Source organism: Hippoglossus stenolepis, chromosome 17, assembly GCF_022539355.2.
Source record: "Hippoglossus stenolepis isolate QCI-W04-F060 chromosome 17, HSTE1.2, whole genome shotgun sequence".
Taxonomy (NCBI): Eukaryota; Metazoa; Chordata; class Actinopteri; order Pleuronectiformes; family Pleuronectidae; genus Hippoglossus; species Hippoglossus stenolepis.
In genome coordinates this window covers 7,170,767-7,197,415 of record NC_061499.1, presented here as the reverse complement: position 1 = coordinate 7,197,415, position 26,649 = coordinate 7,170,767, and the positions used below count along the sequence as shown (strand labels likewise).

Sequence of the window (26,649 nt, the reverse complement as noted above, 5' to 3'; positions counted from 1 at the left end):
CGTCCACTCAAATCTCTCCATCTACTGGAAATGATTTAACAGGAAGCCGTAGCATCCCAGCCTCCTGAACCCAGTCCTCCCAGTCCCCGCTCTTCCTCCCCTGTCTGCGTGCATCACCAAGCAGCAGCTGTGCTGTTAGAAACTGTCCCGAAGAAGTAAACATGCTGGGAGATGCATCGCCTCTCCGAGGATGTCTCACACCAACTGCTTTCAGAATGCTCCTCTCTTTATCTCCTCGCTTACATAAGTGCCTATATGTACCGGCGGCAACCTTCACAATTCATAGCCTTGGGAGAAGAAGAGTGATGGAAGGGAGAGGCGAGATAGAGCGGTAGGCGAGGAAGGTATGAAAGAAGACACAAAAGGCCAGAGAGATAGAAGGTGGATGGGGAAAAAAAGAACAAAAGAAGGGGATGAACTGTGCAGGTGACGCAGAGGAGACGGAGAAGAATGGAGGGGAACGAGAAAAAACGCGCTCTGTCAATTATTGGAAAGAGAAACGACCGGCGTGGCTCGGATAATGCTTTGAAAATGCCCGTCTGGCATCACCTGCTAATGGGCCGCAGATTGACATGCTATACCTGAGCAGACTCCCCTCACCCTCCTCCCTCCTCCCTCCTCCTGTACGGGCTCTTATCAGCGCTCTCTGCCACAACGTGTAAATAATTACTCCATGACCACTCTGCTGTGCGAGCTGGAGGCTTGTTTGCACAAAGAAAGGAGAATATATTTTAAAAAGGGGCTATGGGTTATTTTAAGAAAATGGGTGAATTATTTATGGGGGCCCTGCGAGGAAGTGTTTGTGCCTCTTAATGTTCGGTGTGTTACGGGGGATATCAAACGGCAAATGACATCATACGAGGATGTTTATCTGTTTAAGTTAATTATGTTAGGCCCCTGCAATCAGGGAGCAGGGTCGCTTTGCTTAGAGGTTTCTTTTATGGTTTTAAAAATGTGTGCGTACATGCGTGTGTGTGTGTGTGTGTGTGTGTGTGTGTGTGTGTGTGTGTGTGTGTGTGTGTGTGTGGTGGTCTCTATGGGGGGGGTTACGTACCTACATGAGACCATGCAGTTGCCATGGCTCGCAGATAAAAGAGCAGATTATTCTTCTTGGCATCCTTTGGGCTGGCACTGCCTGAATATCATCCAGTGTTAATCTGACCCAGAACTACTTTCCTTCATCTTTCTTTCTTTCTTTCTTTCTTTCTTTCTTTCTTTCTTTCTTTCTTTCTTTCTTTCTTTTCCACCTCTCCCCGACTCCCTCTCTCCTGTTCTTTGTTCCTCTCCTCCGTGTGCCAGCCCAAAGTCGTGGCTTAAAGACAGAGGTTTTTTTTATTTTATTTTTGAAAGTGAACACCCTACTGCGGTTGACTTCCTGTGAGAGGAGCCGGGTCCCTCGCACACTGAGCTTCAAAGCTTTGCATATTGCACTTTATAAAGATAACAGAGGCGCTGCTGTAGCCTAGAAGTTCATGAGCCTCTCTGCGGTTTCACCCTTGCGTCATATTTCCCTCATATTTTCTCACATGTGGTGTTTTTTCTCTGTTTATTCTTTGGATGCGTGAATGCTAAGCTGCTGTGCGTTGGAATGGGAACGGCCTGTTTGTTCGGCCTGTGGTGATGCTGGTCGAAGCTTTTCTTTTTCTGAAACTGTGAAAAAGTGATCTGCAGTAATTGAGCTGCAGCAAAAATAAAGACGTGCTGCTGGAACTCTGAAGCTGCTGCACAAAGAGCTGTTCACCTGTTTATTCAAAGGTCAGTGAAGCAGAACCAAAAACTGGAGAATCAGTTGTCGTTGCCTGTGTCGTGATCGAGTCCACGCCGCCGCTGCCACAGAGCGCTGGTCTTCTGTTTTTAAAAAATTTATAAATACTGAATATCTCGTGTCCAAATCGCACCAAATTAGAAACTGCACTTCCTACATGCCAAGAGTGGAGATGGATAAAGGACATATTTAGTGTGAAATAAGCAACAGTCTGTGCCGGGGCTGAGTTTCTCCACCTCAACACTGCAGGAAACAAATGCCAAAAGCAGATGATGTCGCAAATTTAAGAAACCAATCCTGTCAGCTTGTGGGTGGAGCTCAAAAGGCTCCTCGACTGCAGGTGAGCTGTGAGGGTGGGGAGACGGAGAGTATGGGCGGGGTCATATTAACATATTCATAGATCCCAGTCACAAAAAGAAGGAGGATGTAGATTTTTCATAACAAACCTTTTTAATATGTCACTTTTAGGAACAAAGAAGTTTTACGGAGTGTAATAAACCGTTGGAGTGGGAATTCGCTTTCAATCATCATCTACTATGACCCTCTATTCAGTTCTCTCAGATCCCCTAAATTAATCCTCCTCTAAATTATAGTTTAGGATTCCTATTTAACTAAATGTAAGATAAATAAATAAATACACAATCTTTCGGCCACATTCAACAACCCGAGGCCATGTTAAACAAATTGTTTGGATTATACTGCATCCTCACCTGAACATATACATAAAAACACACACAATTATTTAGCTCAGGGTTGGACAGTCATCTTCACGTACGAATGTGTGACCTTTGCGGGAGAACAGGCGACACGGGACGCAGGGAAGAAGAGAATGAGTTGTGCTCCTCGTTATTCGACAACACGGCTCCGCGAAGCCGACAAGTGGCGAGCGAGCGGCAGAAGGTTTGATGTTAGTGACATTAAATGAGGAGTGGGCTCGTGCAGAGAGCAGATGTGGGTGATCAAGCCTTTAATAGTGAGGTACAATTAGAGCGTCACCTTGAGAGAGACGGACTCTTGTTATCGCGGCGTGTCGCAGGATATAACAACACAGCAGAGGCACCGGTTCGGATGAGTATTCGGGGACAGGCATCGCCTCATGAGACCTCCGGGGGGTTTCATGGAAGGAATTCCCAATTTTCTTCTTCCATTCTGACATTTTAATTATCACCAGAATTTTTGGGACACACAGCTTTGATATTTTCAAAAATCTCAGTTGCATTAAACTAAACCCTGCTCATTAAAACTGGGAGTTTTATAGCGGGATTTGAGTGCTCACTAAAGTGTAAGTCATATGTGCTGCCAGTCTGAGTTGCCACACCGATGCAAAGCCCTAAGCCGAGGGGCCAATTATATCCAGAAAAACCTTCCCAAGAGGCCCTTGGAGAGATTCCACTGTAATAAAAGTAGAAAAGATGCCCAGTGGCCTCTCTTATATTTATTTTATGCAAAGAGTCTAGTTGGAGGAGAGCCACCGTTTAATATTCAACTGTGTCATCCATATTTCTGTTTGATATTTAAACTTCCTCTGTGGATGTCTAGAAAGTAAAGAGCAGCTTAAGTCACATAGATTAATCAGGGAAATTTACGCCTGTTCATGTTTCTCCCGAACGAGCCGGCGGCAACCCATAATGCTTTGCTGGGGATTTAATCATAGGTCAGAGCTGTGGAAATGGCGTTATTATGCCGATCGTGATCGGTTTTGTTTCCCTCCCTGCCGCTATTCAAATAAGCACGACCACCGAGCCTGCGAACAAATAAGAAGTGCACTGTCTCCCAAAGTTTCTGCTTGACTTCTTACGATGGATCTATTTCTTTACAACGATATAAATGTGAACAGTTCAACCAAAGGGGAAGTTTTTTCTTTGTGACTTGTTTTATTCAATGACTTTTAAATGTTTCTGTTTTTAGTTTTTATCTTTTCTCTAAGTCTGCATTGTTAAAAAGCTCAAAGTCCAAAGAAACTCAAAGAGAAAACACTGAAGCACCTGAAACGCCTCGTCGAGTAGTCATGTGAGAAGTAGTGTAGGAGCTTTTTTGTGCACAAAAATCTAACATTTGCAGCAGCTTCTGAAGTGTGAGAAGTTTTTCTCTGTTGTGCATCACTGTAAATTGAATTTATCTGGCCGGCTGGTTAGACAAAGCCATCTGAAGATCTTCCCTGGGGCTGTGAGGAATAGTGATCGGGATCTCTCACCATATTCTGGTGTTCCGTAAACAAAGGGATTCATCAGAATAACTGACAGGCAGCCCTTGTAACAGACACTTTCATTTTTTTCTCCTGAATGGCTCCTCCTGGCTCCTGACTCATCCCTGCATCATTTCCTCCACCCGGCTAATAAATCCAGTGGTGCAACCAGAAATCCTGAGTTAATATGTGACACTGCATGTTTGTCACAAAGGGACATTTGCCTCAGTTAAGTTGGTTAGTGCTTTATATGTTTGAAGCAGCTCCCTCCAGCGCCGCCCACTTTACTAAAGATATATACGCCGGGAGTGAGGCTGCGAGAGACAAAGACACCGGGCGACCAGACCGCAGGGTGGAACAGCGAGCGGAGAGACCATCCATTAAGTGAAAGCTCCATTTCGCAGCCCCTGTGTCGGCAGGAATTGGCCCCACAAGCTGCTGGAAGCTGTTCTTCAGCCGAAAACTGCTCTGTGACCTCCTACTGAGAGGAGGGGGGGAGCAGAGCGTTTATAGAAAATCACAAAAATATCACTTTAAACTTTCTGCATGTTCAAACTACAGCAGCAAACATTTAGTGTTTCACTCATGAGGTTGTTTGAACTCATTGATGCTGGCGTGTAAATGCCACGACCGGGCAACATCAACAAAAATGTATTAATTACCCGAAGTGATTAATTAATTTGGTGTTTCTCTGCAGCACAGTGGAGTTTGTGTACTCGGTAATTATTCAGCATTTAATCTTAACGCACATAATGACGATCAATATTCATTAGAAAACATCGTTTTTTATCATTGCGTTCAAGTTTGATGAACCGGCCTCAGCTTCATATTCTGTGCATTGAACAGAAGCTATAGGAAACACACGCCGTCCAGGCCACAGAAAAGCTGACCTGTGATTGGTTTGAATTGATAACCTGCCGTTACCGTGATTGGTTCGAGAAGGTGATTGCCGTCAAGGTGTCCTTAGGCAAGACTTGTAATTGCATCAGCAGTATAGTGTATTCTGTGGGTGATGCAGGGGTCAGGAGACGACACTGTGGATTTACAGGACGGATTCAAGGTGCAGATGTCCGTAAATGTAAAAACGCGGTTGCAAAGCATTTCCCACAGTAATAAAAGCAGGGGGAAGAAACATGGCAGAACTTTTCAAGTGATGGGAGTAAAGGTGGAAGGTCTGTGGATAAACCGTGGAGAGGTTTATAGAGAAATGGGTAAATATGAAAAAGGTGATCCTCTTCAATTTGTCTGCGGCCAGGGAGGACAGAGGTTGTGGAGGAAACCGGTGGATGAGTCCCAGTGGTGTAATAGCGATAGAGGAGAGTTGCAGTGTCTGCCTCTTCACACAAACTGGCTCAGCACTTGTTTCACCCTCACTCCTCCATTTTGGATCGAAACGCTGTAAATCGGGCCGTTGATTGCAGCGTTAACTCAATCAGTGGCGACTCGCAGGAGATATTGTGTTTGTGTGTGTGTGTGTGTGTGTGTGTGTGTGTGTGTGTGTGTGTGTGTGTGTGTGTGTGTGTGTGTGTGAATGCATGTGCATGTGTAATGGGTGCCGGTGTCTTTTGTGTGCATGCGTGCATCCTCGAGTAATGAGTTTAGGTGCTGAGGTAAAGAGAAAAACAGCATAGCTTAGCTTGTCCCCTGCCAGGGGACCCGAGAGGATGAGTCTTGTCGATGGGAAACAGACGACTGGTAAATAGCATTTTAAGTCACGCCATTTCGCGCATCGTTGGCTTATCGTCCTGATGAGGCTGATGTTGATTACCCCAGAGAGTGTTTTTTTAAGGGGCATCAATGACAAAGCCATGCTGACCTCATCTCTAATGAGAGACAACAATAAAAGCACGGCGACCGAGGTACCTGTACAAGATTGTAATTCGATTAAAAGTTCAACAAATTATGTTTTCATCTGAGCCATTGAGGAAGAAAAAAATAACAAACAATACACACGCACAAAAAACCAACATCGTAGTGTCAATTAGACCGAGATTACTTACTGTGGGTGTAGGGAGTGAGATAGTCTGAGCAGCGACAAGAGCATTTATGCAGAAGTCGATTCTTTCAATTAAATTATCCTGACTCCGCGCTGCTATTTTTGACACAGAAAAGCTCTGTTCAAAATTGCTTTGTAGATATTTGAGCACATAAACCAAGAGGGGGGAAGAAAAGCTCAGGAAATCTTTGCAAGAAAATTAAATCCAGAAAGAAAATCTGCTCAAATAAAGCAGAGAATGTCAGAAGATAACATTTTCATTTTCCACTGATGTTATTCTGTAAAAATGAGCCACTGACAGCTGCTGATATATAGATTCACATCAGCACCAAGACCCACGAAGAGCTGAAAGCCACAAGTGTCTTCTTCTCCACAGTCAGAAGTTATTTCGGTGTTTTCTGCAGCAAGGTTGGACGATGTTCGTCAAAAGCAACAACTTGTCTCTCTCAGCTGCTTTTAATGGATTTTCTTGAGAACAGTTGGAGCCTGTGGCAGTAATGTGAGGCGAACCCACAGCAGAAGAAACAGCACTAACTTCAGACTGAGGGATACCTCTGTGGATTCAGACTCCTCATATCCATTCATGTCGGAAGAAAAAAAAATAAAACAAATACAGTTGTACTAGTTTTATTTTTCCTTATAAGTCAGCCCATGTGTCTGATTTCACTTTAAAGCAAACAGAACCTATTACACAGGACATGGATTCTTATTCTACAAAGTACATTGGTTCGGTTTCATTTTAGGCTTTGATTGACATCAGTCGTGGGAAAAGTGAGGGAAACTTTTTTCATTTTCGTGGTTTCAAACGACTGCATCATGATGTTTTTACTTTTTATAGATTTACCGCAGGTTGTAAAAAATGCTCTGTTTCTGTCTGCTGCATGTTTCTAAGTGTTTTTAGCTGTAGCGCTACGTTACCATTGTTATTTATTGATACCGGCAGTATTCTCCAAAGACTCTTTTTAGCGCTGATGTGAAAGGTGCAGCGGTGCTATCTTTGTCTCAGTCTCCCTCACTCGCTCTTCCTCTCTCCCCCTCTTTCTCTCGGCCTCCCCTGGCAGTCTTCGACAGCTTGTGCAGCCTTTGCTAACTAGCTGTGCACTCCCACTCATAGGAAAATGATGATGAGACAGCGAAAAAAACACAACAGAGACAATGCACGGCGGAAAGAGGGGGGGAGCGAGTCGGAGGGCTGCAGGAATAGAGAGACAACAGGAGAATGAGAGCCATCAGTCTTTTTTATGCACTTTTACCACATATGTGTTCATCCCGGGGGGAGCACTATGTCTCTGTCTCGCCCTCTGCCTCCTTTTCCATCCCTTTCTTCATTGTCATCATTCAGTGCATTTTCCTCTCCTCCCCTCCTCCCCTCCTCCCTCCACCGTCACTTATTAAATCTCCTCTCACCCTCTTCCTCTGTTTCTCTTCTCCTCTGCTCTCCTTCCATCCCTCTCTGCCCTGCAACCTCTCTGTCTTGTCCCACTAAGTGGACTGCTTATATAACAGTATACACCTAGCGGGACTCCCCGCCTCTTCTCACCCTGCCAGCCTGTTCTTCTCACTCCACCCTATTAGTCGTCTTTCCTCCTGCACCATCTTACCTCCTCTTTTTCCTGCAAAATAAAATTGTCTCTCCTGGTTCCCCTAGCGCTGACATTTACCTTATTATTTGGGTTATTTCCACCCATCCATAATCTATAGAGGATAGAGGGAGTTAGCAGGAGCCAACCCAGGCAGACATTGGGCGTGAGGAGGCGTACACCCTGGACAGGTCGCCAGTGAATCGTAGGGTCAACACACAGAGACAAACAACCATCATATTCACACCTACTGGCAATAGTCTCCAATTAATCTGAATCAACCAGTCCAAAGAACCTAACATGACGGACATGAACATGTGTCCAAATGTGATTCTTTATTAAAAGACATAATGTTGTAGATTGAATTTTGTAGATTTTTGGACAGTGGATTCACTACAAGAAGCAAACTGAAGATGTCGCCACTAGCTACTGTATGTGAGCTACCCTTTTTCACCTCTTTTCACCAGAAGATGTGAACAAAAATTTCCGAGTGAGAAGCTCCGGACTTTCTAAGCCTGGCCTCCTATAGTAAAAAAAAATATGTAGAAATTAAGGATAAGTCGATTAGAGATCACGGCAGGGGATCCCCGCTGGATTCACAGTGAGTGAGTGGGGGGGATTTGATGACGCTTGAAACACACAACAGATGCAAAAATGTAAAAAAAGAAAAGAAAACGCAGTGTCACACACGTAGAAGACTCAGACGAAGAGAGTTTGTGTTGATAACAGCCGACGCTGGTGTCTGTGTGTTGTCAAGAAAATCACATGATCTCCGCAGCGGAGTTAATATGTCACTTCCTGCCTCCGTCCCCTGCGCCCGGCTGCTCCACCTCTCGCCTGAATAATGAAGAGGATTTGTTGCTGTTGTGAACGTGTCTGTGCAGAGAACCTCTGTGTGCGAAAGGCAAGTGTGAAAAGTAGCCAGTTCTCTGGACTTTACCCGCAGGTCATGTCTGAAAACATCCTTTCACTCACTGATGAATAAATAAACCTAAAGAATATATATATATAATTGTTGCAGGCCTGCACTCATTCCCTGCTCGTACATTCAAGGCACGTGGATGCACCAAATAATCCATGATTGCCCATTACAGAGGCCTCGTGTACATGTTCACTGTTACATGGTCCTGTCTCAACAGCCAATAAATCTTGAGAACAAATGCAGTGATGGTGGATTAGCTGCATTTGTTTTACTGTCTCAGTGCGTTTCTTCCATAAATTATACTACATGCACACACACACACACCCTGCTTCCTTGCGTATAGCACGTCCTCTCACCCATTTCTCATTGACTGTGTCACTCTCCGACTTTCCACATCCAGGATTGTCCTCGTCACACGTTTCCATATTCCATCTCCTATCTATTTACCATTCCACAGCCATTGCACCTCTTTATCTAGCCCTACCTCTCCTCCCCGATCTCAAACTTCCTCCCCTTCCCTACCACCAACCAACCCCCCTCTCTAAATATAGTCCCTTTGAAGCGGTAGCTGTGTTGTCTCTTCTCGCAACACTGCAAGACAAAAGTCTGTCATCTCACATCTGAGCAGCGGGGATAGAGAGCGCAGATAAGATTGATGGCCCAGAAAAAAAGAGCCCTGGTTAAGAGAACTGATATTCATCTGCCTCAGCATGTGTGTAAATGAAGGGAAGAGGTGCAGATGAAAAGGAGGACAGGAGCGGAGGAGAGGATCCAGAAAAAGGAGCAGTTGTAACGCTACGGTGATAAAGATGGCGAGACGGAAAGAGAGAGGGAGAGAGAGAGCGAGAAAGCCGGAGAGGTGTTATGACATTTATGATCCTCATTTTGTAATTGAATAGTAATCCCTCTGGAGGCCTGACCTAGTAAGGTATTGTTACGTATAGGTTTGCATGAGCTGTGTGTGTATACGTGTGTGTGTGTGCTGGCAGAGTGTGTACACAGTGAGGGGTGGTTGTGAGTGTGTGTATGTGTGTGTACCCCTTTGTATGTGTGTAACAGAAAAATGTGTAAGAGAGAGAGGAGACAATCAGGAAGAGGAGGAACAAAAATGAGTGCAGAGGAAAGAGAAGGGAGATTTGCTCTTTAAACTTACTACAGCACAATACCTCCACCTACTGGTGCGTACGAGTCATTACAGCTGGTTGGTGCAGGTTACGCATCACTGCAGCCAAGGACAATTCCCATCTCATCAGCTCACCTGCAGGAGCCCTTCTAATGACTTCTACTTTGTCTAATTACTGATTGTGTAATGAACATAATAAGTATACTCAGTATTGAAAACAGTGAGGATCACAGTGGGGGGTCTTGAAAGGGAAATCATACCACATCATCGTCTCAGGGTTATACTGTGCCGTCATGTACGTCACACACACACACACACACACACACACACACACACACACACACACACACACACACACACAAACACACTCAACTTGGCCTGTACCTGTTAATACTCACGGCCTCCTCGTCCATCAGCGGTGGTTTTCCAGGAGGAGGAAGGAGGGGGGGTTGTGGCTTGGTCCATCATCATGTGCGCCCCTGTGCAGGCCCACTTCCCCTGCGGCCCGAGCATACATCGCCACTGACAGGTTCTCCTTCCGCCTCAGTGACCTGGCCTGCAGCGGGCTCAGGGGGGGAAAGACAAGAGTGCAGATTATCGCTCTCAGCGCCGCAGGCTGGAGTGAGACTGTGTGTTTTTATATAAGGGGGGGGATGAAGGTGTATGAGTTTATCGCTTGAAGAAAAAGGATTACAGCTCTCTGGCCTCGTTGTGTTGCTGTTGTTATTTCTGTCGAGGTGAAAAGGTCACTTCATCGATCAGCTGGTCAATATGTGTGTTTTAGTAATTTATGATGTTTTTCACATGTAGTGATTCTGTCTCAAAATGTGAGGATTTGCAGCTTTTTTCTTTAAGAGCATTATAAAGTAAATAGAGCTTGAATTGTTAATTTTGTCCATTTTGATATTATACTGATGGAAAAATTGTTTTTCCAACCATAAAGATAGATTTAAAGAAATATTTCAATTTGAATATACATGTGATGATCCGTCTGGACTGAACTCCCACTTCCTGTTTTATTTAGTTTTTCACTCACTCTCCAGCTTCCTCCCATTGTTCAGCTTCCCGCCACTTCTCTCACCACACCTGCCCGTCATCGCTCACCCAGTATAAATACACCTGCTCACACAGCGCTCGCTGCCAGATGAGCCGTGTCTCCTTTCAGGGACTGCATCCTTCTGAGGCTGCATTTGAAGACCGATTGTGTCACAGCGGTGAAACTGTGCCGTCCCGTTTCAAAGGCTTTAAATGCAGCCGACGATTGAGTCTAAGGAAACTAAGGCTCTAAAGGGGGGGGATCCTTTTTATTGCGCCTTGCTGACGAGTTTCAAAGAAGGCAAGTGGAGAGACATCCAATGCTTCAGTTCCATGTTTCAACCAAACCGAACAGCTAATAGTCCAAAACCAAGGGGGCACTGAAACGTTCTCTTCAGCTCTGAAGCCTCTGTAGACCAGACGGCCTCATTTCGGTTCGGTCTACGCGGCCCACGAAGACCACTTCCTTCCAGCTCCTCCCTGAATTGAGACTCCAGTCATCTCTGTACTTTCCAGCATTCACTCCTCATGAAGCCCTCCCATGTATATGACAATAAACTGTTTTTGTCCTGCAAGTTTTGTTGCTTTGTTCTGGATTTTTTTTTATTTTTGCCTGTTGATTCCTGTGTGTGACGTCTGTCTGCATTAAAACTTACATTGTTGATTTGAACTCTTGAGTTTTGGCCTGATTCCTGTTCTGAGTCTCTGTCCTTGGTCCAATCATCACAACACACTGTCTTAGGAGAGCTGAAACTGGAGATAGATTCCAGTTCGATAGCTGCCGAAGGTTTACCTGTGAACATGTTTGTTTGTAATGTGTTGAAATGACCAGTTGCAGTAGTAGTGATTTCCTTAACTCTGGTTGCTGAACTAATCTCATGCTGATGATGAAACTGAAAGATTGAAAAAAACATATTCCTTTGAATAACAAACAAATGATTATTTGCATCCCTTAATATCCATTCTTATTTTGTTCCACCTACTTAATTCTCAATCTTTCCTGTGTATTTTTAAACCAGGCTACGAAGGGAGGGATACACGGTGCAGGTCAGCGTCAACGACTACCTGGACATCTACTGCCCGCACTACAACACCAGCCAGCGAGGGACGCTCGAGCGCGTCATAGCCGAGCAGTACATCCTCTACATGGTCAGCTACCGTGGCTACCGCACCTGTGACCCCCAGCTGGGCTTCAAACGCTGGGAGTGCAACCGGCCCCACGCGCCTCACGCACCCATCAAGTTCTCTGAGAAGTTCCAGCGCTACAGCGCCTTCTCGCTGGGCTACGAGTTCACCGTGGGCCAGGAGTACTACTACATCTGTGAGTCAGCCAGTTAGGATAATGCATAGAAGAGTGTGCTGCACATTTAATATTTTAAATGTTCAGTGTGTAGGATTTATTGGTATATAATACCTCTTCTTTCGGCCCCTCCCTTTCCGAAGACGCTTTCAGACATGCATTGAAGTTTGGACATTTTCCTGAAATATTCCAGAAGGGCTGTATGTGGGAACACAAATGTCTGAGTCAGTCACAATGAAATCTCGAAAACTTTTGGTGATAAGGGCCAATGCCAGTGCTGGTGTTCTGTAAACCGCAGATACCACTGCTCTCCTGAATCTTCTGGACATTTTCCTTCTTGTTGTAAACACACGACTGACTTGGACAATCTCCTGCAGCTTCATATGTGAAATGCAAACTTACTTCAGAAAATGTATAAAAAATTGGGAGTTCATGTCTGAAAATGGCTTGTGTGTGTTGGAAAAACTTCACTGGCCCTCAGGTGAACCGGTGTCCATTCTGGACCAAACCCCTAAAAACATGACTTTGTGTAGAAGAACCTCTTCCAATTGCATATAAATCTTTCTAATCCTCCTTCTCAAGTAGCAAACACAACAAGTCTTAATTACAGGTGATTGTACACTAATGAAAACATGATTATGAACATTATTTTTAATATAAATAGATGATTCCTGCACTCTGGGCCTTTAAATCTGAGATAATAATGAGGATAATGTCTCCTCAGCTGCTGTCACCCACATTGTCAGAGTGTGAGTGTTTCTAATGGATTGTGAGAGTTCAGCTGAGGACAGGCTGTTGCTGATTTGCAGCGCTGCAGTTTTCACAGCTGATCGTCGAGGGCGTTGTTTCCTGCAGAGGGCACAAGGTTGACCTGTGTGTGTGTGTGTGTGTGTGTGTGTGTGTGTGTGTGTGTCTGTGTTGCAGCCACGCCCACCCACCACCATGGCCACAGCTGCCTGAGACTGAGGGTCTACGTCTGCTGCTCCACCGGTGAGACCTGATAACTCTGCCCCCCCCTCCCCTGGTTTCTCCCACTCATTTAGCACAATTTCCTCTTCTTTCTGTGCCACTTTATCTCCATTTTCCTCCCCCCCTGCTCTCTTTATGTCTCCCAAGCGCACAAACACACAGAGAAACAAAGACAAAGAGGTAGAGAGAGTAAGAACCAAGATCTGACAGTCGTGTCTCAGAGAGATGCTGCTCGCTCGCTCTCTCTCTCTCTCTCTCTCTCTCTCTCTCTCTCTCTCTCTCTCTCTCTCTCTCTCTCTCTCTCTCTCTCGGCAAGGTTTTGATGATGGCATCTTCTCCCTGGCAGCGGCGCTTTGAGCGTGATGGCTTAATGTTGCTCTGTCTCGGCGCTATTACAGTAATGCTCTATCTCTCTCTGTGAATGACACGCTCTTGTGAAGACGTAGAAAAGACAACAACAGGTAGCGCTTGAGAGATGCAGCTCCTTTCGGGCCCACCTTCCCTTTATCTCTCCCTCTGTCACTCTCCATCCTCCTCTTCCTCTGCTCTCTTGACCATCTCCCCCCTCCTCCTCCTCCTCCTCCCTCGCTGTCTATCTCCTCTCCTCTTGTTCTGGCTCTCCTGATGCCTGCTGCTCTGTATAGAGTGTGTGTTATTTTTACCCTGGTAGCCTGCTCTCTCCCCTGCAGCCCTTTGATCGGAGAGCTCGGCGCTGAAAGCCTCCCCCTCTCCTCTAACCTTGTCAGCACTAATACATCCCACACTTAGGCTAGTGTCAGCCCCTGTGTACACATCACCTTAACACCAACACCCCCAATGCCAGTGTCACGGCTAATCTATTGATGTGTCTGCCACGTTTTGCTTTCGTGTGTGTTTGTGTGCAATCGCCGTGTGTGTGGGTGTGTTGGAGCTTGACCATGTGTGTATGTGTCTGTGCTACTTTGTCAGCTGTAGATTCAATGCGTGCATGTGTACGCGCATGAATGGCTACGTGTGCATTCAGTCGGTTTACCGTTCCCAGCCTCTGCCCAGCAAGGTCAGTTTAACAGCTTGCCGTCAGGGACGCTGTTGATTTCTGCCGCCCCCGGAAACCTTTTTTCATTCTCTCCGCGCGTCTCGCACCTCGAACCTCACAAGATAAGAAAGAGATGTGAATATTCATGACACATGCTTTTCATCACTCAGTCCTCATCCTCCTCCGGCAAGGCCCAACAGTCTCCTCAAGAAACCACATTTACATTCACTGGATCCAGATTTTTTTTTTATCTGGATGTGCAACAAATTGCACACACTCATGAATATCAGTCCCCTGAAGATGTCTGATGTCCTGAATTATTATCTGAGAAATTAACCAAAGTGCTGAAAAGTTAAATAAAGTGCAGTAAAATAACGGGTTCTTTCCTGACCCGATCGTCGTCCTTCCTCAAAATTCCGTGTGTCCAGTAGTTTTTGTGTAATCCTGGAAGCTAAAGCAGATTTTAGACATGCACTGAACTCCGGATAATCTCCTCACCTTCTCCGGAGGGGCTGCACGTGAGAACGTAAATATCCAAGTGAGACATTTTGGATGTTTTCTGGAGATTCTCCTGCCTGAACGCTCTGGAGATTTTTCTTTTTATGAACGTGCCTGACCGGAGAATCTCCTAATGGATTTACACGTGGACGAACTCCAGAAAACCTTTATGTCTGAAATTGGCCCTAACAGTCAAAACAAACACAGATGTAAACATAACCTTTTTGAAGGATGAAACCCTAACCTCTCTTGCGTGGTTAATTAATTGCTGACAATGTAAAATCTCTTTAAATGCCGTCTCACTCTGCAGCAGAATCACAGGCAGACACGTTTAGTTACCAAAATACACAAAGGCGGAGACACATGCCCATCAGCAAACCCACGCGTCATTCATTCATGTGTAATGTGGCAGCGCAGACTGAATGTAATTCTGCATCGAGACGAACAGTAAATGTAACAATGGTTTCTATCTTCAGCTGGAGGCCTGGTTTCACAGTCCAGACTCTCAGTGGCAGGGACACACTCACTCCTGTGTTCTGCTATAACTGTACATTATTTAACTGTGCCTGAAATATACATTTTATTTAAATGGGGTTTTCGCTGACTTTGTTTCTCTCCTTTGCTTTTATTTCTCCCTCCTCTTTGCTTTTATTTCTCTCTGTCTCTGTCTTCCTGTGTATATATGTGATGCGTCTCTCAGTCTCCCAGGCAGATGACGACTCCAGTCAGACTTCTCCCGACTACACGGTCAGGCCGAACATCAAAATACACAACCTCGGTGAGTGACTGGACATTTGTTTCTGTGTTGCTGAAAAAGGAGCTGCAGCCAATTGCCGGATGCTGGTCAATATTTGGCTGTGGCTGCAAAGCTTGATTTGTGCACCAATCATTGTGGAAAGGAACCAACCATTTGTTAGTTTCTATTTTTTGTATGGCCGGAAAAATAAAATCCTCAGGCCATAGCTGATTGATGAGCAGAGCCTTTATTTTCTGCTCTGTGAGTTGTGCAATAAGGAGGAGGATCATGAACACTGCAAATGTAGTGATTCAGCAGCACAGACACACACTTACATCCTCAAATGAACTAAACACAATAGATAAAACGTCCATTGTACAACATTAAAGTCTAATTTCAGTTTATTACAACTGGGGTCTTATTTTATATTTACTCTAAAGCAGTTTTGGTTCTGATACCAACGTTATTATGCAGTTTGTCAGTTTCATCATAAAATTCAGTGTTTCCTCTGTGAGTTGCATTATTTAATTCACGACTGTGTGCAGTGGTGTGATGTAACAAAGTACATTTACTTAGATTATTACATTTTCCTGTGTCTGTACTTGAGTACTTGAGTACTTGAGTAGATTTGTGTATGTACAGTAGGCACAGTTAATGATGGGTTAGGGTTAATGATGTAGTAGATCAAGGTTGCACTCGGCAAGTACTTTTACTTTTAATACTTTTAGGTAAAAGCAAACGTACATTTACTCATGTAGAAAGGTTAGTGTTTTACTTGAGTATATTTTTATGTATTTATTTGTACTTTTAAGTAAAATGCTTGAGTACTTCAGTGCCCCAGTCGTCCCATGTTGTATCTCATGTAAGCGTACATACAAATGATTAGTGTAAATTTTCGGGATTTGGTCACCAACGACCTTCCTATTTCCTACTTTTTTCTTTGTCCAACTCCTCGTACTCTTTGAAATTATGCAATTTTTGGATTTATAATGGGTGTCTATGGGGGGGGGCGTAGAGTGGGGACATCACACAGACGTCACACCAGGACGTGGTGAATACATCATCATGATCCTGGCGCTCTGACAATGTCACGTCATGCGTTTTCTGCTTGATTCAGCAAAAAGCATTTCAGCATCTCAGCGTTCACTCTGTACTTTCAGCAGGAAATGCATTTTCGAGCTGTTTTGAATGAGTTTCACACACTGAGGCAGTCGAACAAAGACTATGGTCTGTAAACCATCAGGATCAGCAGCGTGTTGTTCACCTTTGTTTTCTCTTAAATGTCCTGTGGGTTTTTTTTAAGACCTTTATCTAACATCTTTTATTATCCATCAGACTTTAGTGATGTAACTACCATCCCTGATCTCAGACATTAACCTGAGGTGAGTATAGTCTCATTAGTGATAAGGAGGATGCAAAACTACAGTCCAACTAAGTAGATAAGCAATAACAAACCAGAATGATCCTTTTAAATGCAATCTTCTCCAAAGTGCAGCACACTTACACACACACATACATTCCTTTTCCTCCACACACATGCCACAAGGTCAGAAGAGGTCTTTTCAGGAATGAATGGTCCATGTTTACCAAGGGAGAAAGCATGTCAGCCAGAGAGTCAATTGTGCAGCTGAGTGGTTACATAAACCCTCTATTTCTCTTTGTCTTCCCCCATCCTCCTCTCAAACAAAAGCCTCTTGCCGGGAATCATTTAGCACGCTTGTTTGTGGGAGCTGTAGGCAGCGTGTGACGAGGGCTAAGAGAGTGTGACCTGTCTGAGATGGAAACTGAGACCAGCAGAGTCAGAGCGAAGGGAGCTCTCGAGCCGTCAGCCACGAGTACCTGCAGAGAGAGAGAGAAGGAAAGTGAGAAAATAGAAGAGAGGGACTGAAGGGGGGAGACGTAGGCAGGCAGAGATAGAGAAAGTGAGATAGAGAGAGTCGGAGAGATAAAAGAGAGGAAGGGGGCCGTGAAAGAGAAATGCGGCGGGAGACAGTCTGACAGAAAGAGGGACAGATAAGGCAGAGAGAAAGAGAGAGAGACGGGCCGGAAAACCGATATAAAAGTGAGAGTGGGGGCAGAGAAAAGGGGAGAGAGGAGGCAGAGGAAGAAAGAGGAGCTCAGTGGTGGGCGAATTGCTCAGCAGTAACTCAGGCTGGAGCTTACGTAGAACTTAAAAACCACACACACGGGCAGGGAATCATAAAAAAGCATAGCCTCTAGCGTTGTGATGCATTTTGCTGAATACATTTGGAGGGATAACAAAACCAGGACACACACACACACACACACACACACACACACACACACACACACACACACACACACACACACAAAGAACCTGATGGCCCCACTGACCGCTGGACACCCACTCTCTGACTCACCCTCAGGACCAGACCAGCCCACAGACTGGCTGAGCATCAACAAAGCTTCCCTCTCTCTCTCTCCGCGCATGTTTGGACTCGCTGTCGTCCTCGTAACTTTATTATTAGCTTTGCACCTACGTCACATTTCACATTAACACAGCGTTGAGGATGATTCCTAGATGTTTTCTCACTGAGTTAAAGGGATAGTTCACGCAAAAAGGAAAATTCACTCATTATCTACCCACCACTATGACGATGAAGTGTTTGAGTCCACAAAACACTTTTGGAGTTTCAGGGGTAAACGGTGTTGCGGCCAAAACTAATAAAATTTAAGTAACTGGGAACCACTTCTTCAAACTAGCCTAAATGTCCTCAGATATTTCTTCTCCTGAATCACCGCCCTGCAGTTGTGTTCCTCCGCCGGACAGTTTGAGTCACATACAGATGCATTTGAGCTCACCGTGACCTTTGACGTTTTGAGATCTAATCAGTTCATCTTCAAGCCAAACTTTGAAGGAATTCCCTAAAGGCAGATTTTAGATATCATGTTCGAGAGGCCAGAAGATGTGAACATGTGCACTTAATTGTAAATCGTCGGAGCTCCTGAGAAGTTGAACTAGTTGTGGTTTGGAAGGTTACAGCAACCTTAACCTTTGACCCCTGACCACCAAAATCGTATCACTTCATCCTTGAGTCCAACTGAAGGTTTGTATCAAATTGGAAGAAATTCCCTTTAGGGGTTCTCAAGATATTGTGTTCGCAAGACGGACCGGCAGCTCGAACACATGTCGGCTGCCACCGGGTGTCAGCGGCGTGGAGTCATAATAAACTGGAGTCAAAGTTTAAGTGTGACTTGACTTGTCTCTTTGTTTTTTTATTTTCCTTTTACTACACAACTCTATTGTGCTTGTAGCTGTTTTCAACATAAATTACGAACAGCAGAGATTAGTTACGGCTGAGCATCTTCTAGCAAACTGCTCACAGCGTATCCAGAAAACGTGGATTCAGAATGTGTCCTGCTGCTTCCTGCTTGAATTAATCATGGCTTGATTGTTTCCTGCAGCAAAGCTTAGTATACTGCACGTTTTTCCATCTGTGACATATTCGCCCTCAGACACCGGCCTCCTATATTGAATGTCTTCTGCAGCCGTGTTCAGGTTGAAGCCTGAAACATAAATCAGGCATCGGACCAGCAAACACAACTGGAAACAGATTTAAGATGCAGAAACAGACATTAGCATGATTGGTGCCTTGTTATGAGAAGATTTGATCAGAATCCGTCATAATTCAACAAGAAAACCAAAGACTAGGTAATATTATTTCAATATGTGCAGCCGACATATTCAGTGACCAGAGGAACTGAAGTGCACACAGAGGCTGGAGCCGTCCTGTAGGGGCCACAGGTTCGATTCTGACTCGGCCCTTTGCTGCATGTCTTCCCCACCTGGACGAATGCTCCATCAATAAAGGCCAAATGCCCAAAAAATCTAAAAGACAAAAAGATATCGGGTGCTGATTATAACATTTTTAATTCAATATTATTTGTATAGCACTTTACATAAGGTCAAGAAGTTAAATATTATGGAGAAACGAAACAGTTTCCAAAATAAAACAGATTTCTAGTCTCTGCTAATCTACATTTTCACTTAATTCAATAAATTGTGTTCATGTTGAAGTTATTTTTGAGATGAGGGAGGTTATTTCATTCTGTTTTGTTTGAACCACTCAATAGAAAGTGACGTATCCATGGCATCTTGATTTTTATACCCAACAGACCAGTTTTGATGAACTCTTTCTCTTACTGGTGGAAGTCAGCACCACTGAGCATTGATCTATTTAAGTTTCTGAACATATTGTAGATGTGGGCGTTGAATCAGACGCCTGAAACCAGTCTAGTAGCCTCGTATTGTTCAAACCAGCATCGTCAGTCACTAGATTCAGAACAAAGCACACTTGCCACTTTGGCTTTCACACTTGCATCCTCCCAGTCTTAATGTATATAGTATTGTGTTTGATTTATAATTTAAATTATATTTTGCTATATTTTATTCAAGCTTTTTCTTATTTTATATGTTTCAATGACACTGAGCTGACCTGTCCTTCTCGTCCGAAAACGTTTGACTTATATATGACAAATAAAACTTCAATTTTAAACTTAACATCAGTGCTTTCTACAGATTTTTTTACGAGTGGATGTTCCTTTCCAGACACACTGTGCTTGTAATGGAATAAAATACCAGTGAATTGTGACTTCGCCTGAATGTTTCCTAAACCACTCCAGGACAAATCTCCCACTGTAACTGAGAGCATCGTCTCTGTGCTCGATGGTCATGGAAGTGCCATGTAAAGGTTTGCTCTGGCATTACGTTATCGATCTGCAGGCATTAAGGGACAGAAAGTAATCCGGCTGAAAATCCTCCCATCTCTCCCACTGACCTGTGGAGCTGTAATGGTACATGATGGGTCCTTCGCCTCGTGTTGTTTACACCTCACTGCAGAGTCGGCCATCATTGCGGCGCGGTTGGCACAAGTGTTTATCCGACCAGACACTCTTCTCCCTCTCATCGACAGTCTAGCGCCGAGGCTTTTTTATCTCACTGTAAACGCCTTGGGCGGTTTCACCGTGGACAGGAGGGCTGCCCTAGCATGCTCGTCTGTTGTTGTGCGCTATACAGAGTGTGTTCGGAAATTGATTGCTGTATCCCACGATTGTGCTGTGATGTTAAGTGTGGAACCGAGGACCTTTTGATAGCTCGTTATGGCCTGAGGCGCCCGACGTCCTCCATATTCATCTTGCAAGGGCAGCCTCCCTAAATAACAAGGGCTTTGAAGAGGTGCATGTTGTGCAGCTTTGTGATTGTCAAAGCTGTTGGCACTGACAAAAACAAGTGTGGAAGAGTCTGTGCACGGAGCTGTGGAGTTGTTTGTGCAAAGATAAAGAAGAGGCAGCTTCCTTTGCAGGGACAGTGTCTGGTCAGAGTCTGTACATTTTATATTTGACGCGACCTCTTGGAGAAATGCACCGAATGACCTGTAGGTGCCACGTGAGTCAGTGCTGTTTTGTATCGTCCCTCCTGCCTTCACTCAGTGTTTTCTGTTGGATGTCATCAGGCCGGTGTGAATGTCAGTGTCGTGTGACGGCTGACAGACAGACGCCTTGTGTTCCTTGAGAACGACAGTGACGTGGGCTCCAGTCGCACGCGACCAGGACAAACCAGACGTACCAGACGGTTCACTCTGAGACGGAGGAAAACAAAATTCCGTACATTCGCCAAACATCAGCTGTCATGTGGTTGCTGTCTCTGTCTGTTATCTTTTATCACCTTCCTTGTATTTTCTTGTCGCCCATTAGTCTCATTATATTTTGCAAATTACAAACAAGGCTTTAACTTCATAGTGAAACTGAATCATGTTCACACCCTGCTCCCTTAATTTGATGCGTTCACTTGTAAGCCTGGTGGCTGAATGGTGAGGGTGCACATGCCTTGAGCAAAAGGTCCCTGGTTTGACCACTGTCTCGCCCTCATTTCCTGTCCATCCTCCACGGCAGCTCACAAATAAAGGACAGAAGAATAAAACATCCCAGTAATTTTGTTGTTGACAAAATGTTAGCTAGAGTTTTAATAAAATCCATTAATTCATATATAATATACCGTTTATCCTTTGAGGGTCACAACTTATCCCAGCGTATCCCAGGGCCAAGAGAGTGACAATTTAAAGTCTCCAATTAACCCAATCTGCATGTCTTTGGACTCTAAATGGACTGTATTTAAATAAATGCGCAGTAATTATGTAGCACTTTCTAGTGCCATCGACCACTCAAAGCTCTTTACAGTACAAGTTGTATTCACCCATTCATTCCTGCAGCACTTTTTCTGTCACACACATTTCGGTGGGGCTCAGTATGTTGCCAGGGACACTTCAGAAAGAAAACTGGAGGTTGACAGAGCCAGGAGGAGCGAGGAGAACATGCAAACTCCCCATAGAAAGACCCTGGTCAATTCAGGATTCCCAATGAAAACATTGCAGTAAAAGTTTTTCTCAGGAGATATATATCCTTTCCTGTATCAAAAAGTATTTTCGAGAATGTTCTCCTCTCTCCGGTGTCATTTTAAGATGTTAAAACGAAACCATTCCCTAAAAACACCATTTTTAACATCACTGTGTCGCATCTCGAGGCTTAAAACTCCTCCATCATCCAAGCCTTTCACTTCCATCTCTTTTGTGTGTGTCTGGCATCAGAAGGAAAATTGCAGCTTTCTTCTGCACTTAGTTCGATTACTTGATGGAGGAAGAAAACAGGTTTTACTCTTAACGTCTCGCTGCAGTTAGCCCAGCCTGTCCTAGAAACTCTGATGTATTTGTAAGCAACACAGCTCAGAGTGGTTGTTTTTGTGTTTTATTTTGGCGCGTAATAACCCTCTAGATATAATGGGTAAGATTACGTCCAAACAGAACATAATGACTCGGTTTAATCCACTTTTTTTTTTTACCCAATATTACAAAATGTGTCCTCGCTGCTCTTTCTCCATCTTCCCCCTCACAGCTAATGTTCTGTTGTGTCTAATCAATGGCACGGCCGCAGTAATTTGGTTTGATTGAAATCCCTCTAGGATAAAAACATTGCTGGTGTGAATAGAGGAGTACATGAGGGGGAAGAGAAACATTTTTAATTTTCCTTCCCACAGGGGGGAAATGGCCATATGTGGCAGTGCTGATGATAATTGGTGGTTTGTTGATAATTGCATCATGTCTCTTTCTCTGCATATGTTAAAAGAGGATTTGCATGCATCACACACTGCCTTTTAGATTGATGAATTAATAATGGAGTAATGGTTGGTTTCCTTCTGTCTGGCGCGCACTCACTTTCTCTCTGGCTCTTTCACGCTCACTTCATTTTCTCACTTCCTTCTTGTTTTTTTTCCTCCATCTGTGTCTCTCTCCCTCTCTCTCTCTTTCTTTCTCTCCAGATGAATTTAATCCTGAAGTTCCCAAGCTGGAGAAAAGCGTCAGCGGCAGCAGCCAATCACGTGACCGCCTTCTTCTCACGATGGCGATGCTGCTCTTGTCGTCCGCGCTCTTGTCCTAGCGACCGTCGCGCGGAGTGACGCTTCACGCACAGCCTTGTCCAAAGGGCTTTGTATCCACCTATACTGCGAGTTTTTACATGGAACACAGACGTGAATCTAGAACAGAACCACAATTGAAAGAACAGAAAAAAAAAATATCAACCCTTGAATTTAACTTACGGAACTCAAAAGAGACAGGAGAGGCCTTTTTTTTGCTGTCATATTTACTCTCCGTGTGTTGTTGGACGTTATTATCATATGAATACCACAGCATTTTCCATGCAGGTGCCACAACATTGGAGATTCAGAAACAGGACTTCTCTGCTGCTGTTGTGCCCGACAGGCGAGGGAGAGATTGGACTTCTAATGAGTTGGATGTAGACTACACTCTCTTATTGTAGCGTGGATATCAAACCACCTGAGGAATTTTAAGAAGGTGGCAAATGTAACAGGAGCTGACTTTGCGGTGGATCTTCAGGGCCTTGGACCTCGGGACCACGTGTGCCGACGGATTTAAACTCCGCTTTGATGTGGCGAGGAGCGAGCTGGACTCTGTGGAACTGTGCTGATCTCACCTGGACTTTACAGGATATTCATATAATCAGTGAGTGATGAGAACTGCCGCCACTGTCCCGGACACAGAGGAATGTTTTCACACCGGAGCGAGGGAGGTGTTGGTAATAAGAAGCCCGAGGTGTTTCTTAAAATAAAAAAAAAAAATAGAAAAGGGAGAGACTTTGCGAGGATTTCCACAGGCCTTTCAAGAATCCATTTTCTCCAGACACCAGAAATACCCCCGGCTTTGTGATAGGTGCCGATGCAAAGCCTGCGTTTCTTAGAAGATAGCGAGTGCCCTCTGAGAACTAGTCCTTTGTCTGCGTTTCCTGCCTTCACACAACCCCCGAGAAAAAGGCAGACCCTGGACTAGTAATTCGACGGCACTTCGATGTGGTAGCTGTATTAGATGTGTGTTTTGTTCTGACGCATTTACCCTCAGCACTCGCCGTAGATTCTCCAGATGTCAGACGTCTTCTCCTCGCAGCCAGTCACTCAGAACGCGCCGCTAATTTACAATCCTTAAAAAACCTCTCTAGGTAGCAAGTTCCCTTTCAATCCGCAGACAAACCCCCATCCAGTCCCTTTTCCAGATCGGAGGTTCCCAGCCATAGCTGGCGCTGATGGCCATTACAGCAGTCGCGGTCACCATGGAAACGACCCCATACAGTCGCCAGAGTGCGGCAGGTGCCTGAGGAGAAATAGTGCTTTGAGTCTCAAAGTAACGCTGCCGCCATTTTATAATAATATAACGGGAAAAAAAACAAAGCAAAAAAACAAAACAAACACGTGTGAATGTGCAAATAGAGTTTCACTTTTTTATATTGTAATACAGGACAATGTAGGCTGGCAGTAATCAGATTACAATGTTGTGCTTTTTAAATTGATTTCCTTTACAAATGTATTTATTTTAACATTAAGATATATTATTTATCTACCTAATTTATTAGTGTGCATTTGTAGGCCTTTGCTCAATAAGCTCTCGTGCCATTTTTTTATTCTTTTATTTAATTTTTTTAAACGGTGGAATTTTTACTGCAGCATTTTTTGCTTGTGTAGATAAATAGTCGGATGTAATTCAGCCTGACGGAAAGAGGAGGGTTATTGGTTTTGACTAATCAGTGGGGACATACACTCAGTTACACTACTCTCATGTAACAGATACTGCAAACCACATCATGTTGCTGAAGACCATGTCACAACCCAACTGTGAACGCACCAGACAGACGATTGGTGATGGAAGGGCAGCGTTAACTCGAGTGCTGCTCTTGTGAAACGAAGGAGTCTGCATTGTAATGTACATTTATAATACATGCCGGTTGTGGAATGTGCGTGTGTGTGTGCACAAGTGTGTATGTGTGTGTGTGTGTGTGTGTGTAGGAGTGCAAGCAAGAAAAAAAACAAACATGTGTGCACAGTCGTGTGCGTATGTATGTAGAATGTGTTTGTCCGCGCTTTTTCAAGTATGTGGCATTTAGACATTTTGGACCCGTCAAGGAGTCGTCTGTAGGATCTGAATATGCAAGTGTGTATGAGAGGATGTGCTCTGCTGTAATGTTAGTTCACGGGGGTTCGGGAAGCGGATGAAAAGCATTTACTGACGTTGGAGACAACCACAAGAAATGTGTTTACCTTCGACAAGAATGAATTAAAAAAAAAAAAAAACTGTAAATTGAACCAAGAATGATTAAAAACGATGCCAATTAAAATGTTTTTGCAAATTTAATTGTGTGTGTTTATTTATTATTTGCACGAGAAAGTGTTTCTTTGCACTCTTCCTTCCTCCGTCTGCCCTTTTCTTTATCTCAACACTGACTCCTTCACCTTCACTCGCCCTGGAACTGTTGTTTGTTTTTCCTGAACACTACTTGAGAGCAGCTCTCTCCCTCCTTCTCTCACACTCCACTTTTAGACACGTCGGTCGTGAGCAGACATGCAAACAGACAGTAATCGTGCTGCACATATTCTCAGAGTAAAACTATCACCCTTTCTTACACAGCCCATCCTCAAAGCCCCTCGCTTCGGAGTCACAAACACCTCCTCTGCCGTAAAACCTAATGACAGCGTGGGGGGAAAGTCGCTGCTCCACATCTCACATTCTGCCCTTCTCTTTCCCCAAAGAAAGAGAAGAGAAAACACCTGCGAGCCATTCATGTCTCCACAAATCTGTCTCTCCACGTCGCTCTGCTTTCCCTTTGCCCCTGTCAGCTTCCTTCTGATCTCTGTAGGCGGAACAGAAAGAAGCTGACAATGGGGAGGGACAAGGGTCTCAGATGCACTAAAGTCCATGTCAGGAGGAGACACAGGGGCCAGATAAGATTTTGTCTTTGATGTCTTTGATGATCGGGCCTGAAATCTCAAAGAACGGTCGAGGTGATTCGGCTGCTGGCCTGAGGTTTTTCACTTCCAGACCCGGGTCAAATTCTAACAGGAAGTGTGTGTGTGTGTGTGTTTGTGTGTGTAAGCAGAGGGCTAGTGCCAAGAAACTTTCTGAGTTAATTAAATGTATTCTTACGTGATTGACTACTTACTTGACATAATGTGAGTCGCACTTCACCAGCGAAGTGATAACGTCCATTAATGTCTGTTTCACAGCTGTTTGGCTCCTCTGTGAGGCAGCAGCTCCTGATTCTCTCTGACATTCGTGCATTTAGCCGACAGTCTGATAATTGCTGAGTATTACATTAGGTCTTGGCTTACAGTCCCTTTGCCAACTTATAGGTTTGGACTTGCACTTAAACGTCTCAGGGTTCTGACACCGGGAAACAGTGGAAGGGTTTTAGCTTCTGCTCCCGGGCGTGAGTTGACAACTTAAACAGGCTTTTTAATAAAAAAAATGTCTGCAGAAAATGGGGCCTGCTGAGTTTTTGGCAGTGAGGATGTTATGCAAGGGATTAAACAACATTATACCTAAAACTCCCTGTCTGGGAAAGTTCACGTTTTGCTTGGGCCCAAATGAATCATTAATTGGTCTGCTTATTATTCAAATGATGGCACCGGAGAGAGTTGACGGTACCGCTCCCTGAGCCTCTGACACACGGACTCCACCGGGAAAGAGATATCCAAGTGCCTCGTCCAGCGCTCTAACCGAGGAAGACATTCCATTAGGCAAAGGAGATGACCTCCTCTACGTTTGGAGACATATTATCATTTTCTGAATCATTCACTGTGAGATAAGCCATCTGTAGCATGAGCAGGCCCGCGCCGCTGAGAAGAATTCCCCTGACAAGCAGCACCGTCTGGCCCAAACAATGAAACAGATGCTTTCTCCTCTGAGAACTTGTTACAGCTCACGACATCAATGAGACAATCACCGAGACAATCACTGAGACAAGTGCTGCCTTCGAGTGCTCCTCCGAAACTTCCAATTCCAGGTTGGGAGTTTTCAAAATGAGTTGTGGCTCATTAAAAACGCCTCTGGCCGGAAAATGATATTCAAATCAAAACCTGTTCATTTATTTTTCTTTTGTGTTTTACTTTTGTAAGAATTATCCCCAAAGAAATGTGAGACGTTTTTGTCCAGAAGCAACTTATTTGC

General features: G+C 44.4%; 1 protein-coding gene across 2 annotated transcripts in view; it reads left to right on the top strand.

The window, feature by feature from the left end:
• The window catches only part of efna3a (ephrin-A3a), a 62,396-nt gene extending 37,559 nt beyond the window's left edge, over positions 1-24,837 (top strand). Inside the window, exons 2-5 of one of the 2 annotated variants that reach the window (XM_035182026.2) lie at positions 11,626-11,927; positions 12,831-12,896; positions 15,089-15,166; positions 22,458-24,837. In XM_035182026.2, coding sequence (XP_035037917.1) covers positions 11,626-11,927; positions 12,831-12,896; positions 15,089-15,166; positions 22,458-22,576 — 565 coding nt within the window. In that variant the 3' untranslated portion in view covers positions 22,577-24,837. The remainder of the gene's footprint in view (positions 1-11,625; positions 11,928-12,830; positions 12,897-15,088; positions 15,167-22,457) is intronic. The other variant, XM_035182027.2, reaches the window with a different exon arrangement.
• The last annotated feature ends 1,812 nt before the right edge of the window (positions 24,838-26,649 follow it).